Source organism: Balaenoptera musculus, chromosome 6 (assembly GCF_009873245.2).
Source record: "Balaenoptera musculus isolate JJ_BM4_2016_0621 chromosome 6, mBalMus1.pri.v3, whole genome shotgun sequence".
NCBI classification, from domain to species: domain Eukaryota; kingdom Metazoa; phylum Chordata; class Mammalia; order Artiodactyla; family Balaenopteridae; genus Balaenoptera; species Balaenoptera musculus.
The window spans coordinates 59,061,496-59,077,901 of record NC_045790.1 but is presented as its reverse complement, the minus strand read 5'-3'; the positions used below and the strand labels follow the sequence as shown (position 1 = coordinate 59,077,901).

The window sequence follows — 16,406 nt, the reverse complement described above, 5'->3', positions numbered from 1 at the left end:
TAGGTGGAATTTATATGGTTGTTTACTAAATGTGTCTTTTTCCCCTGCTTTTAAGATATGTTCTTCATATTTGGTTTTCAGAGTTCTGACTGTTAAGTATTTAGATATGTTTCCTTTGTAGTCATCTGCTTGTGGTTTGCTGGGCATCTTGGATCTATGGGTTGATGTCTTCTATCAACTTTGGAAATTTCTCTGCCTTTATCTCTTCAAATATTTCTTATCATCCATTCTTTCTTCCCTGTTCTTCTTGGACTCCAATTATACATAAATTGAATTGGTTGTTATTTTCCCTTAGATCTCTGTTAATTCTTATAACTACTTTTTTCCTTATATTTCCTATTCATGTCTTTAAATTAATTGAGCTTTTACTCTGCCAATTTCCAGTCTGCTTTGAAATCTGTCTATTGAATTCAACATTTCTAATGTCATATTTTTTCATTTCTACCATTTTAATTTGTTTTTAAATTAATTTCTATGACTTTGCTAAAATTTTCCTATTTCTTCACATATGTTGTCTGTTCTTTTCATTAGATCCTTTAGCAATTCGAACATACAAATTTTAAACTCTTCATCTGATAATTCCAATATCTTGTCTATCTTGTGTCTGATTTTATCGATTATTTCCTTTCTTGATCATAAGTCATATCTTCTTGCTTTTTAGTGTACCTTGTACTTTTTTTTTTGATTGTTTGGTGGACATTTTATCTGTAGCAAATGAAGTTAATATTATTATTTCCAAAAAGAGTGTGCCCCTTTGTATGTCAGATTTCTGGAGTAGAAGCGAAGTGAACCTGATTGCACCTGAGTGGGGTCTGGGCTTTTTTGCAGCTTTTGTTTGATTCAGTCTGCTCTGATGTCAGGTGTTTTGAGGGTGGGATTAGGACTTCTGCCTTTAGCAGTGTCTGTTTCTGAGACTATGGAGACTCTAGCATTTGTCTGGTTTCCATAGCTGGATTGGCAGCTTTTAAAACTAGGAAAGATTTCTCTTTGCTTTAGAGCCCAGCTACCTGGATTTTGGGTTCCTGGAGAGTTTTCTTTTCTCTCTACTTCTTTGTCTTGCTTTTCGTACCTCAAGAGAATTATAATGACAGATCCATATTTTATTCCCTGCTAAATTACTATACCCAGCTCATCCATTGACAATGTTATAGTGGTCTGGAACCACAATTAACCTTTCACATATTTAACTACTGTTCTTCTTGTATTGATTGTGTGTTTATGAATTGCTTTATATTTATAAACTCATTTAGGGAAGTAGTAGTTTTTTCCTCTTTTATAGGTAAGATATCTGAGGGGTAGGGGGTAGGTAAGTAACTGACCAAAGGTCATATCACTAGTAAATGGCAGAACTGTGATTTGAACCTTGGCCATCTGCACTTTGTTAAGCACCCGGATATGGCTGGCTCCCTAGTTTTACTGTTCTTCCTCTCATTTAAATTGGATTCATTTAGCCTGAGGTTTGATTGCACAGACCAAGTAAAACACTGCTTTTGCCTGAAATGGTATCATTTTTGAAGGATGAAGTGGAGATAAATTTAATATCATACCAATGAGAAGTTTTATTATTAGCTAGGTTAATGAAACAAATGGGAACACAGATTGTTATGTAATATATGCTGCTTGGTAACAATTTTTTATGATATGAGTTCTTTTGAGGGGATTAGTTTAAAAAATGAATTCTTAGTTACTTATAGAAATGAGGAAATGGGGACTTGGTTATGCCCTTTGTCATTATTTTCTTCATAGTATGGTTAAATACACACAGGTCTTCACCCCTTCTCAGTTGTGAGCTTCCCAGGGCAGGTACAGTTTCCTGTTTATTTTGTCTCTCTACCTTGTGCCTTGCCTTGTACATAGGGGCAGAAGATGCTGGAGAAAAAAGCATGGACATGTGGTCAGGAAGGGCTGAGCTTGAACCCAGTTGCTCCTTTTGCTAGTTTGTTAGGGGTTGGAAAACTACAACCTGTGGGTCTAAGCTGGCTCATTGCCTATTTTTGTAAATAGCATTGTTATTGGGATACAGCCACATCCATTTGTTTACATATTGTCCTACAATGGCAGAGTTGATTAGTTGCAGTAACTCTGTAGTTGTGCAAAGCCTAAGTTAGTGAATATTTGACCATTTACAGAAGAAGTTTGATTACCCCTGGATTGGATGATTTTATCAAGTAACTCAATCTCTTGCATCTTAGTTTCCTCATCTATGAAGTGTGATATTAGTTACCTAATAAGTTCATGTTAAGGAAGGGAGGTGAAGTACATGATGTTTCTGGCATGGTATCTGGAATGAATTAGGCCTTTAATATAGTCTCTGTTCTTCTGATGGAAGAATTTTTATTACTGATAACCAATTCAATGATTTAATGCCCTGAAGGACACTATCACTTCCTACTTTCTCATTCAATTCTTTCACTGAATTTGAAGATGATCAGTACTTAGTACAATTAGTATATTTGGTAGGTGCCAGCCTTTCTGTATATCACACTGTATACAACCTTTCTGTATATCAATCTGTGTATCTGTACAGATTCTTAAGAAAACTTGGGCTACTTTTCAGGTAAGGATTAATCTATTAAATTTTTTTGTTTTCTGACAATAAAGTACTACTTAGACAAAGGAAAGAAAGGTTAAAAATTGTCCTATCTGATATTGTCTTCTACTGAGCTATGAACATAGGCATTTAGTTCAAATTAATTTACAAATGAATGACTTGACAGGTTGACATCTTTGTGTTTCTATCAGACCAGCTAGTTTCACCCATATGAGTGATGGTGAGTCAAAAAAACTGATGTAACTGGACATGACTTTTTTCTTTCCTAGTTATTTTTTCCAAATTAAGGGAATCAAATAGAAACTATGATATCATATAATATCATGTAAATCAAAATTACTTGGCCATGAATATTTTTGTACTTTACTAAGAAATATGATTTCTCACTCAAGTAAATCATGGCAAAAATAACTATGTCAAATCACTGTTTCTTTTTTCTTTTTTTTTTTTGCAGAATTTTAAAGTTTTATTTCTTTGTAAAATACTTACCAAGAGTTTAAACAGTGCTTGCATTCTTCTCATTGTATAACTTATTATTATTTTTTAAATAGATCTTTATTGGAGTATAACTGCTTCACAATACTGTGTTAGTTTCTGTTGCACAGCAGAGCGTATCAGCCATATGCATACACATGTCCCCATATCCCCTCCCTCTTGAGCCTCCCTCCCATCCTCCCTACCCCACCCCTCTAGGTCATCACAAAGCACCGAGCCGAGCCGATCTCCCTGTGCTATGCTGCTGCTTCCCACCAGCCAACTATTTTACATTTGGTAGTGTATATATGTCCATGCCACTCTCACTTCGCCCGTTTCTTAACTCCATGTTAAGTCACTGGAGCCTGAAGCTTTCTTTCCTTAGTACACCACCAATATGTGAAAATGGTCTTGGCAATTTTGTGATGCTTTGGTGGTTTTCAAGATTTTCGCTCTGCCCTGTTTTGCCATATTTTCTCATTTATTTAACAAATTCATATGGAGGGTGCACTCTCTATTGGCTGTCGTGATAGAGAAAGAGTCACCTAACATATTCTCCCAGCACTCATTGAGCTAACAGTTTAGTGAAGACAGCAGAAGGGATTCAACAAATAGTAAACAAGAGTAACGAGAGGGAAGTAACTGAGCAGGGAATAAGGAGAGCCCTCTTTGAGAAATCAACATTTAGGTTGAAATGTCATGGATGTGTTCAGTTTAATGAAGAACGGAGCAGCGTGTGTCTGGTGTGTTTGGGGTCAGAGGGAAACTCATGGAAGGTGGGATTGACAGAATTCAATTGATTGGACCTAGGTTGAGAGGAAAATTATGTCTTAAAGCCTGAGCTAGACTGGATGGTTGATGCCACTGCTGGGAAACTGGCTTGGGAAGAAGACATGAGCTCAGTGTTGCACGTGTATTTGAGATGCCAGTGGAGCTATCAGGGAGACATGTCAGGAGACATGTTTGAGTCAGCGGCCTTTTGGGAATCAGGGGAGTAGACCAAATGCCTAGCAAACAGGTGTGGAGAGAAGAGTGAATAGGCCCTGCTACAGAAATGATAGTGTTTAAGGAGCATGAAAGAGATGCCTGTAAAGGAAGCTGAGTATCAACTAGAGATGGAGAAGGACAATGAGGAGTCATAGAAACCACAGGGAGAAACTGTTTCAGGCACAGTTGCCAATGTTGAATGCTGCTAAGAGGTCAGGCGAACCAAGGACTTGAAATATCCATTAGATTTGGTGACATGGAGGTCGCTTGTGACCCTAGAAAGAATAAGTTTCATGTTGTGGCAGGCGGGAGTCTTCTCAGCTCCACTTAACATCTTGAGTCTACAGATTGCACTTCAGAGGCTGTTTCCTTCTGTTATATTTGGCTCTGCAGCACGTGTAGCTGTTCATGATCCTAATTAGGTGCATGGAAGCAGCTTCCATGCTGCTTTGCTATGTTTAATTCTGCTCACTTGTCCCTTTAGGCGTCTTCTCACCACTAGTTTCATTAATCAGACATCTAATTCTCTCAGTGTCTGCGCTCCTCACCGTCCACAGCTCTCCTTTCCTGCATTCCCACTTCTGTATTAACATCTCTTTATGCTAGTTTCAGTGAAAACATTTGACCTCCTGTTTTGTTTTCATTTTCATCCTCTCTCTGTAGAAAGTGTGTTAAATTACTGAAAAAAAATCAGTAACATTTAATGAAATTGTTATTGAATAATTTGGATATTATTGAATAATGTGAATGATTGGATTTCTCATTTTCAGTATTTGGATTGTGAAATTTTCCTTTCATTGTGTGTTTCATCAAAACCAGTCCTTTCAAAGGCCGCTGGAATACGGCTTTGCAATAGAGAATGTTCTCCATCAAATCATCTTCTTGAGCTGGGTTTATAATGGATTCAAATGGATATACACAGGGCAGCTTTTGCTACTCTGAACCTTTAATAATCACCAGGGAAATTTCAAATAGGTGTGCAGAGACTTTCCAGACAAGTAAAACCATTGAATATTTCTAGTCTTTTTGCCTTTTTTGCTGCCTATCAAGAGTTCTACAGATATGTTAATCCTCCTCAGTGGTTTTGGTGGTGTTCTCAGAAAAAGAAAAGCTGTGGAGTATGACACCCCATTATTAATAGCAGATAAGTTAGAGGGATTCCCTGTAAAGCTGAGCAAAGCTGTCAAAATCAGTTAAGGGAGATCACCTTAAAGAACAGATAAAGAAATTTTATATAGACAGCTTGGAGGAAAAAAAACCCCACAAAATAACCTGTAACTATTGAAAAAAAACCCCAGACTATTAGTGCAGTAAATTGGGAGGACAAGCTTGAGGTTGAAAATAAAAAATTTACTTAGGTATTTAATTAAAAATTCTAGGTCAACAAAAGGCATTGCATTACTTTCTGGCCCTGTTTTCTCGTGGACTTTTTCATAAAATTGTAATGAGAAATGATAAAGTCTATGTTTGTAGTAAAGGGAGTCATCTTGGAATGAAAAGTCTGTGCCAATCTAAGACACATAGAAGTGCCAAAAATATAAACTTATGTGGGGAAGATAAAGGAAAACATTTTATGGCATTGTTTCCTGGGACTGGAAAGCCTGGGTTTATCAGAGCAATTTTTCCAACACTATTTGCCCATAGAAAGACCCAAGAGATAGTTTTGTGAAGAGTGTCTTTTAAAAAGAGCTTCCTTCATATCCACATATCAGAATGAAGCCTGCCAATACCGTTTTTTAGCCATCCTGTATACAGGAGTGGATTCCCAGAACTCAAGGGAACCGAGTTGTATGTGTATTTCTCTGTTCTAGAATTTTGGTACCTATCTCCCCACCTACCAGTTTCTCTGTGTCACAGCTTCCCCCCAGCGATGGCAATTGAATATGATACTAGGATAATGATGGTTTCTCCTAGAGATACATACACTGAGAACACTTTTGGGTGTCCCCTCACTTTCCTACCTCTCTTTTCCTCTCTCTTCTTGAACTGTTTAGAGATAGTCCTTCATGAAGTTCCTGATAACTTTAATTTTAAAATAAAAAATTAGCATTTATGGGGATATTTAGATAAACAGTACTGACTTTTATTACATGGCTCTAATAATTGTGTGGTGTTTTTTCTGCCCTAGGAGTGCTGTCTCTGCAATTTGAGAGGGGGTGCTCTTAAGGAAACTAAGAACAATAAGTAAGTAGTACATTAATTGTGTTGAATTTCATCGTTTTCTTCTCTCTCTTGAGTGTTGAACCTCTGGGTGACAGTGTGCTCTGCCTCTCATTGTTGTACACGTTGTTCCACAGCTTTTGCTGTTTACGTCTGAGGTGGGGCTTCTGTGCATGTCTCCAGAAACCATTACTGACAGCACGTTCACCTCTGCTGGGCAAAGGTGTTCTAAGTCAGCTTCTGTTCTGTGTCTTTGACATCATGAGGAATAACCCCTCTTTCACTAACAGAGCTTGAAGAGAGCCCATATCTTCTAGGTGCCTTTGGAATCCTTGTGTTTAACATGATGAATGCTTTCATTGTAATAAAAACAGAATATGCCTGAAAACAGTGAAATCTGTTATCTTCAGGTAAATAAAATCAATTCTAATCATACTATTAGAATAAAACCATTTACTTTTAACACCAGCAAATTAACAAGAAAGTGTGTATTCTAAAATAGAAACACAGGGAGAAAAGATTGATTTTGCAATTTAAAGGGGACAGTTGGAGACTATGAAGAGAGTCATAAATGAACATAAAAGAAAGTCTTGTTTCTATGGCAGTTGTTGAAATATATTTTTGTGTGAATTTTATTTTTATGACCCGATTTAAATATTTAAAATGGGGCCAAAGCAAATTATAGGTTCCTGTGGAAATAGAAACATGTAGAAATGGTTTAGGTATAGGTTGTATTATGGTACTTGAGAGCCAGACCCAGCCCCAAGATATGTTTTATTTGACTGACACACCATTTTATGAATTTAATTCAAAATTTAAAAGTTGAGAGATTTTATATAAAAATCCAGATGTTCATCTTTACTTAATAAATGATTGTGTATCTCTATATGACAATAACAAGCTAGGATGAGAACCTGGCCTAAATGGGGCAGGCGCTCCTCGGGTTACCATGATTTACCAGTATGTGTGTATTTGGTTACATCTTGCCTGGCCCCATGGGCACTGGAGTTGGTACCCTTGGAATAATGTCATGTCCTGTCATGTAATGATGGAGTTGGCATAATTATGTGCATGTGCATGTTTCTGATTGTTTATAAGGAAGAGTGAAGGCACTTATTCCTACATTGATAAAGTTTAGTCTAAGAAGCTGTATATTTGCTTAATTTTGGATGTTCATCTCTCACAGTCTTAGTTAATGTCATTGGCACGATGCTAAAAACTATTGACTAGTTCTAGGATGTTACACGGGTTATGCAGACTGCGAGATGACTTAGGCAGTTCCTGTAAAGACAGAGGTGACAAGAACTTCTCTTCCTTCCTTTGGGCAGGACACAAAGAAGTAGTGTGTGCTATAGAAGTATAGTATTTATTTAGATACGAAAGAATGCCCTGATGGGGTTGACACTCACCCTCTGTCCCTGTGGTCTTTAAAGGCAGGATGGAGTCTTATATTTAGAGTGAAATAATATGCTTTGACTTAAAAATAGGTTGACAAATTCGATAATTCTTTTAAAATCTCTTTAAACCTCAAGAGTCTCTATATTTATTTGAGGCATAAGATTTATGAGAGACTTAATAGTGTTAATGAGGACGTTGTCATTTTTCTGGAGTAATTCAGAATTTGAAAGGAGATATTCTAGGTTTTTAGTAGGAAACAAGGGAACAAGCTAAATTTCATTTCTCCTTATCTCTTGGTTCCTTTGATTATAGTAGGATTGCAATAAGAAACAATTTAATTAAAGACTTAATCGGTATTAATTCTGTTAGAAAACTTTTGCTATTTGTTCTAGTTTGCTTCATGATATTTGTATTATGTAAAAAAGATTATGTGGTATACCCGGTTTATACCTTTTATTAGTTGAACTAATCTTTTGCCACATACTAATTATAATTAGCTTAAGTACATTAAACACCTCTATATTTCAGTATCAAATGAAATAGCAGACCTACATTTCAGTATTTTGCAGGTCACGTGTAGAAAAATATAATGATAGTGTTCTTTGGTTTTCACCTAGTTCTTCATGTCACAGTTGTGGGCAGGTGTGGTACTGAATCTATCCAGGTATCATCCAGTAGGTTTAAAATTCAAAGAATCTGTGATGGATATAGGCTTTGGGCTTTCTTTCTCATCTGTGTGTTTCCCATCCGAGAGAATTGCCATCCTCTGGTTGAAGTATGGGATACATAAGTTTAGGGAACGGTTGTTTACATTTATGTCTCCTTTCCTGTAGGTGGGCCCATGTCATGTGCGCCGTTGCAGTCCCAGAAGTCCGATTCACTAATGTTCCAGAAAGGACACAGATAGATGTAGGCAGAATACCTTTACAGAGGTTAAAATTGGTGAGTGGCAAAGCTTCTTTTTTTTTTTCCCCTCATAAATTAGTGTTAATTTCAAGTTCTGAATATTTCTATTTATGCACGCACTCCAAGGTAATTTTTTTCTTAGCTTCATTGTTTCATTCTACCTTTTTTTTCCCTTTAGCCTAAATTTACTTATCTGTACGCACTCTTTTCCTGTTATATTTTAAGTATGCCTGTAACTTTCTTCAGCTTCTGTTTTCAGTGAGGCAAAGGAATACTGCATTTCCTGGATTAATGTCAATTTTCAAACTATAGGCTAAACGGTGAAGTTTGTTAGAACTGAACCGAGCTATCCAACTATGTCTATTTGAATTGCTTAGTTTTTCTCTCTCTTGCCTCTTTTTGGTTGGCCTTGACTTGGCAAAATGCATCTAACCTATTTCGTCATCTCTTCACCAAGAAGAGACTTGCAGAGAAATGCAAAAACTTTAATTATTCCGAAGGGATTTTCCCGCGAATAGAGACAAGTCATTTAATTTGCCAAACTCTCTGGCTGGTTATTTTCCATTGTTTCTCTTTGTTAAGAGTATTTTTTTCATTGAAAATTTAGGCCTTTAACATCCTCAAGATTGAGGTAACCTTGGAGTTCTGTTAAATTGTGAGCCAACAGATCATTAGCTTAGGCCCTTATATTTAATAGTTAATGAGAATTTTCCCTAAAGTTAAATTGCCTGACCTTAAAATACTGAAGCCTGTCTTACAAGTGGACTTAATACCCTACAGTTTCTTCAGCCCTTGTTACGTCTAACTTGGGGTCTTTCCACTATTTCAGAGGCTGAGCTGTAACTCTTTACCCGAGTGTTACTTGCTTTGTTATTAGTTGTCTCTCCCCCACTGGGGAGCTGGGTGCTTTGTCTCTGGACTTCTGTCTCAGGAACTTAGAATCTATTCTGCTGTCTTTCAGTGAACACTTATGTTCCACTATAGCTCCATCAGGAATTTCACATAGCTAGAAAATATGTGGCCCTTTATGGGCCTGATGATTGCTGTTGGCAGATATGAGTGGTGGGATCAAGGATGCTCAGGGTGTGGTAATGGAAGTTTTGTGAATGAGATGGAAATGATTGGGCCATTTCAATGGTCCCTTTAAAGCTCATAGTGACTATCAGAAGAGAGTAAGGTTGTTCAGCTCATGGACTTCCATAGGAAAAAGTTTGAAATCTTATATCTTGTTCACCAGTTTAAAAAAGAAAACAAACACTGACACGAGAGAGAGGCAGAAGTCATCTTCGGTGACTCTTCAGACTGCTGTTTCTACTTGCTTTCAAGAAATCTCATGTTTAGCCTTTATTTTGCCCTTTCTTTCGTTTTACTGTGCTGTTACTTTGTTTATAAGTGCATTCTGAGTGCAAAAACCGTAACACCCAAAAGGGTGAAAAGTTGTGTAAAAATTGGTGCAGAAAGAAGAAAAAAGAATGAATACAATAAACCTTATATCACATTACATTTTATGCGCAAACTGCTTTTCAACTATTGCTGTTTACTTATATAAACTTGTTTTCATTATTCAATTGATACATATTCTATCTGTGAATATTGTTTGGGCCTTTATGATTGGAACAAAATGCATTCGTTTTTTTCCATTAAAACTAATAAAAATATTTTTCATTGGGGAAAAAAAAACCACCAAAAAGAAACAAAAACATTTGCCAGAATTAGGACTGTAGGGCAGGTTATAAAGAAAAATGTTGAGTTCATGACATGCTACAACATTTAATGCTTAGTGTGACAAATACTAACAAACGTCTTACATTTTAATATTTTTCTGATTTACAAGTAATATATATTTGCAAAAATTCAAACACTACATTTAACAACCACCTTTGGTTCTCTCTTCTGAAAGATGATTTCTGTTTTCAGTTTAATGCCCCTTGGAATAGTGGTCATTGCTCTTGATGCTTCCCTTTAAGGACCTATGTGCTTGGCTTCTCTTGTCCACAAATGCCTCCTTAGTGACCTGCCGTCACTCACACCAGTCTCAAAGGGGTTTTAAGGGAACAGCAGGGAGGGGCAGCATGGATCATTTCCGTGCCAGTCAGCAAATTGTATTTGCTGTATTTCAGAAATCTGAAATCTGATGGTTGCATCCGAAAGTGGTAAAAGGTTGCCACCTTGATTGTGCATGTTACATATTCTTTATAGAAGGTTTTCCGTCCTTAAACAATTGGCACCTTTAAAAGAATATGTCTTGACTGAATTTCAGATCACCTAAACTCTATTTCAAATGACAATGGAGAGCTCCTAATTGACATACAGGTATTCATGACACATATTTGAATGAAAACAGCAGGCTGTAGATCAGATTTTTTTCTGTTTTTAATATAATTTTATACGCATGGTGAGTTTTTTGGAATGATGTTTATCAGAATGCTCAAAGTGGTTATCTTAAGTGGGAAAATACAAGGGGAAACTTCATTTTGGGAGGGAAAAAAAAATCACTCAAAAATATTGTGATAGTTTGAAAGGGGACAATGGCCAGAAAGAAGCGTGGGTGACTTTTTCACCAGAAATCCTCAAGAAAGCACCATGACTCTGTTACATCTCCTGTAGTATGGCATCTGTGCCCCAGCCTTGCTCACTGTCTCTTGGTGATTGGACTCAGGCTGGCTCTGAATAACAGAAGTTATAAATGATCGCTTGTGTGTGGGGTGGGTGGAATGCACCTTTCCAGGAAATAGGATGCTCTGCCCTGAACATATAATCAAGTGTTCCTAACATCAGCATTCTTTTGAAGTTTAATTAAGCTAATAAGTGTACATCCAGCTAGAAGTCAGAGCAGTAGTTTTGTGGTATTTCATCCAGGCCAACCTAAGTCTAGATGGATTATTTTACTATGTCTATTTAGTGGATGTTTGTGTGTCTCGAGTGTCAGTTTCAGTCTTTTTTCTGGAGCTGTAGCCAACTCTTTTCTAGATGCTAGGTTGTTCACTCACCTTCTTATTTACACAGATATGGGGGGGCGGGGAATATAAGAATTAGATGTCAGTGTCAATGTATTTCACCAAACAGTTATTACCTTACCTCGCCAAATACTTAGTGTACATTTTTGAGTAAGACACTGTTTCTGTCTTCTAGCATCTTATCGTCTAGACTGGGCTTTCTCAACTTTGGCCCTCTTGACCTTTTAGACAAGTTGTTTGTTGTGGGTGACTGTCATGTGTATCATAGATTCCAGCATCCCTGACCAAACAGGCAATACCAAAAGGTATAAATTTCTAGTTATAAGATAAGCACTAGGGCTGTAATGACAACATCATGAATATAGCTGAGACTGCTATGGGATATGTAGGAAAGTTCCCAAGAGAGTAAATCCTATGAGTTCTCATCAGAAGGGTAACTTTTTTTCCTTTTTTCTTTTTTAATTTCTTTTTGTTGTATCTATATGAGAAGATGGATGTTAGCTGGACATACAGTGGTAATCATTTCACAGTATGTGTAAATCAAACCATCATGCTCTATGCCTTAAACTTACACAGTGATGGATGTCAATTATTTCTCAATAAAACTGGAAAAAAGTAGCCAATGCCAGATATCCCTTGGGGGGTAAAATCACCCCCGTTTGAGAACCCACTGGTCTACAGGGAAGACATAAACATGAGAAAATTTTCATTTTTGTCATTTTCAGAAAGAGAATATCTTGGTTGAAAGAAGTAATTTGGAGACTGAGAGAATGGAAGTTCTTAATTGCTTTTAAAAACATTCCTAGGGATTTTTTTTGGCAAATTGTTTGAATTTCTTATTTGTGAATAAAGCAATAAAATTTGGCAACCTGTGTGTATATTTGCTACTGTACAATTATTAATTTTATAATCTGATTTAGTATTTTAACATTACCTGTTTTTATAGAAATTGAACAACCTTGATTACTAATCAGGTATCATAAAGATTTACAGTTCTGTAATGTGTGTGTATGTGTACACATGTGGTAGTTACTGAGTAAGTATTCATGAAATGAATAAAAGGCAGAAAATTGTTACTTATTATTTGTGCTTCTGGCTTAAAATTATTGTGGCTGGAGGGTTTGATCAGACAATACCAAATGACTTGTTTTTTTAAGGCAAAACCCTTTAAAGGTCACGGTGGTAAATTCATGCACATCTCTGTGCGTGCTGCTTTAAAGCAAGGCATTAGTTACCTTATCTGCGTCACGGGGGACATATGATTAGGCCATAGCGCCGAGCAGTAATTTGGAGAGCCTCTGAACACCCCTGCAGCCCTTGCCCTGTTGTCTGAGAGTTCTGGTCTTGGAACCTCTGGTCAGTTGGGGATTGAAAACTGGAGTGACCTGACTGAAGCAGTAGCAAGGGAAATCTGAGCCTCTCTCCAGTGCCCACCAGGTGGTGCTGCTGTACCAGTTTCTCATCCAGTTGCCCTTAAATCACCTCCTTTAGCAAGTGCCTAATCGGAGCCTGGCCCCAATGGTAGAGGGTGCATGTGTGTGAGATGTGATGCATACTGGGTTGCTCTAGCCCAAGGGATGACGGCAGAGCAGAAAGTGCTGCTTGCTGATGTGCATTCAAAGTGCTGAATTCCAGAGGGCAGTTTTTTTTAGTTCAGGTTTTGATTTAGCCATATAAAAAAGAGCTGCTTTCCCTTGGGGCAAGTTAGTGTTTTTCTGTATAAGTAATAAGCAACACTAGTAAAAGCTAGTAACTGCAAGAGTCTTAAAGGACAGCTAGCTTATGGCAAACATGAGTTTAAAATGTCTTCTGAAGTATGAAAGCTGTATATAAAAAATGCTTATTATTATTAGCGGTCTTTCTAGGATATGGAATACTGGAGTTTATGCAGAGGTATTTGAATATTTTGGTAATATTGTTGTTAGCCTTTTATTTATTCATAGGTTCAACTTGCAGCTTTTGAAATACTCCTCTGTGCAATTATTTGTGTAGGAAGATGTTTGTAGAGGATGTAAGCAAGGATTTGTTTGCTTTAGCAGATTTTTCCTCTTATAATGACCATTGAAAAAAAGAGACAGCAAATGGAAAACAACTCTTTCAGTGCTCTTCAATGTTGATCCTAAAATAGTGTGTGCTTTGTGAAGAACCTTTATCTCATCCAGCCACCTTGTTTGCTATTATCATAGGTGTGGCCTCTACTCATCAGATAATTAAATGGACCTCAATGATGCCACTGGAGTTATTTTCAAGACATTGTATTTTATTTTATTTATGTGGCTGTTAACTTAAAATACTCTAATAAAATTCATTATTTTTAAACTAAATACTGCAAAAATATATTTGGCTATAGTGGTATTTATCCAATTAGTTTGTTCTTTTCTTTCTTTAACAATATTTTGCTTTTGTGTAGAATAATTATCTCAGGGGTTAATAAGGTAATTTCTGCTGCATCTTAAAAATGCTAGAGGTTGCTATCTAAAAGCACCAGGTAGACTTCCCTGGTGGCACAGTGGTTAAGAATCCGCCTGCCAGTGCAGGGGACATGGGTTAGAGCCCTGGTCCGGGAAGATCCCACATGCCGCGGAGCACCTAAGCTCGCGAGCCACTACAATTGAGCCCGCGAGCCACTACAATTGAGCCCGCGTGCCACAACTACTGAATCCCGCATGCCTAGAGCCCCCGCTCCGCAACAAGAGAAGCCACCACAATGAGAAGCCCGTGCACCGCAATGAAGAGTAGCCCCCGCTTGCCGCAACTAGAGAAAGCCCGCGCACAGCAGTGAAGACCCAACACAGCCAAAAAATAAATTAATTAATTAAAAAAAAATAAAAGCACCAGGTTATTAAGCAGAACCATCCTTTAACAGGAAGGAAGTGGCTGAAAGTTACCTGAATAGGCTTTGTATCCAAAGCCATGTTCAAAAGGGAGAACCATTTTCTCTGTCAGTTTAAGCATTCTTCTGATTATTAATGCAGGTTCTAGATGACCTAGTATTTTTCTTATCTACTCATTTAGAATGAATTTCTTTGCTTCTGAATAACTTTTCAGTTTGGGAAAAATTATACTTGTGTCGAGTCCTGTCATCCCCAACCCCTTCCCCATGTCCTCTGGTACCTTCTCCGCTCATCCAGAGAACATCAGAGCTTTGGCACCTGGTAAGAAAAAGAATGAGGAGGATGCCGGGGACATCTCCTACTCCCCACTTGAGTGGTGTGCTCAGGGATAGCCAGTCTTGGGGCTTGTTTGAAACCACAGATGATTGATATGCCTGAGGACAAAAAGAAAAAATTGCCCCCATGTGGTATAGATTTTAAAATGTACTCAATCATTTCCTTTTCTTATTTCTTTCTGTCTTGTTTTCTCTACTAATATGATTGGTTGGTCATGGTCATAATTGAATCTCTGGAAGAGAAGCAAAGTTGTGCAAAAATGATAACAGCAAAAAAGGAAGTAGAGAGATATAAAACACACATGAAATTAGAATGTCTTTTAAAAAAAATTTTTGTAATAGAAAAAAAGACGGCAAAACCTTTCAGGAAGAATTAAAACAGGAATTTTGAGAGGACAATGCTTTTATAATATGATCACACAGAAGACAGCAGTATTGTCAGGAAGCAGATCACCAGTCTTTAGATCTGATTATAAAATTTAAGAGAAGAACATTAAAAAAAAAAAAACAACCCAGAAAAAGGAGTAAATCAGCATGAAATTCTGGTATTTGTTAGATATTTAGCCGTGAATGTCTATTACATACATTCATCACTTCTTGAAGATTAAATTAATTAAATATCTATGGAATTTATAGAAATGAAACAACAAGGCAAGTTTGTGGATTATAAGAAATCTTGGAAAATTGCAGCAGACCCAAAATGCAACCATTAGTTTAAACAGTCTTCCCTTTTGGAGAGAAAGTTCTCAAATAGAAGTGTTGTGAGAATATTTACATATTAAACTGTACATATCAAAGCAAATGACGTCTATCTTGCTTGCTGTCAGTGCATAAAGAACTTGGTGGTGTTCGTTGACCACACACCTTCCTCACAGTGGCATGGAGGGTACCTCTGATTTCTGTGTCTGCAGACATTCCTAGGATTTTACATTTGAAATCCTATTTCTGCAACAAAATAGAGGGAGAAATGATTTTTGGAATAGCCGAAGTTGCCCCCAGGCATTTGATGACCTCCGATTTGTATTTGACAAGTGAACCAAGCACAGGCACAAGTGTTCTCCGAGCGAAGAACATTATTTTGAAAAGGAATTTACACTGCAATGATGACTGAGCTACAAGCCTTTCAGTACCTGGCTGAGGCCAACTATTCTGCTTAGAAGCCTCTATACACTTTAAAATTTGTACCTGAAGGCAAATAATAGTGAACTTGAAAGCCAAAGATTATAGTTTTGAAAGGTACATCAATTCTGAGAATAGAGTGATTTCACTGTGGTATTCCATCTGAAGAGCTGAATCAAGGGGAAGAAAATACATTCAGCCTTCCTATTTCTTAAAGGAAGGCACTTGATCCCTTGCTAACTGGCTTATGTTATCAGATGCATTGAATACTAAAAATAGAATTACTGAGAGATAGAGATGGGGTCTGCCTCTCATGCTGTAAGATCACTCTGAGTCCTATTTAGTTGAAGATACAGCAACGTTGGAGAGAAGCTTTGCTTTCTTTCTAGAGGAAATCATGGTCGTATTTGACAGAGCCTCTGTTACTGCAGTTTGGGAGATGCAAAGACATACTGATTATCCTTCATCACTTTAAAAGAAAAAAAAGTAGCGTTGTAAAGGCAATCGGAAGTCATTATGTTCCACATTAGCTCATGTACTGATTTATTCACATCTTCAGTTATTTTTAAAGACAAAGAGGAATTCTAAGAAAATAATAAACATTGACAATGATGAGCAAGTTCATTGGTTAAATGCAGTTGAGGGAAAATTTGCTTGTAATAGTGAACTACTGAAGGGGGAATAA

At 37.2% G+C, this 16,406-nt stretch overlaps 1 protein-coding gene across 8 annotated transcripts in view; it reads left to right on the top strand.

Annotated features, from left to right (window-relative positions):
* KDM4C (lysine demethylase 4C) overlaps positions 1 to 16,406 on the top strand; it is a 410,124-nt gene that overhangs the window by 266,674 nt on the left and 127,044 nt on the right. For 6 of the 8 annotated variants that reach the window (XM_036854785.1, XM_036854786.1, XM_036854787.1 and 3 more), the window contains 2 exons: positions 6,141 to 6,196; positions 8,404 to 8,512. In XM_036854785.1, the coding sequence (XP_036710680.1) occupies positions 6,141 to 6,196; positions 8,404 to 8,512 (165 nt within the window). Of the gene's footprint in view, positions 1 to 6,140; positions 6,197 to 8,403; positions 8,516 to 9,713; positions 10,073 to 16,406 lie in introns of those variants that run through there. The other 2 variants (XM_036854789.1, XM_036854791.1) reach the window with 2 other exon arrangements.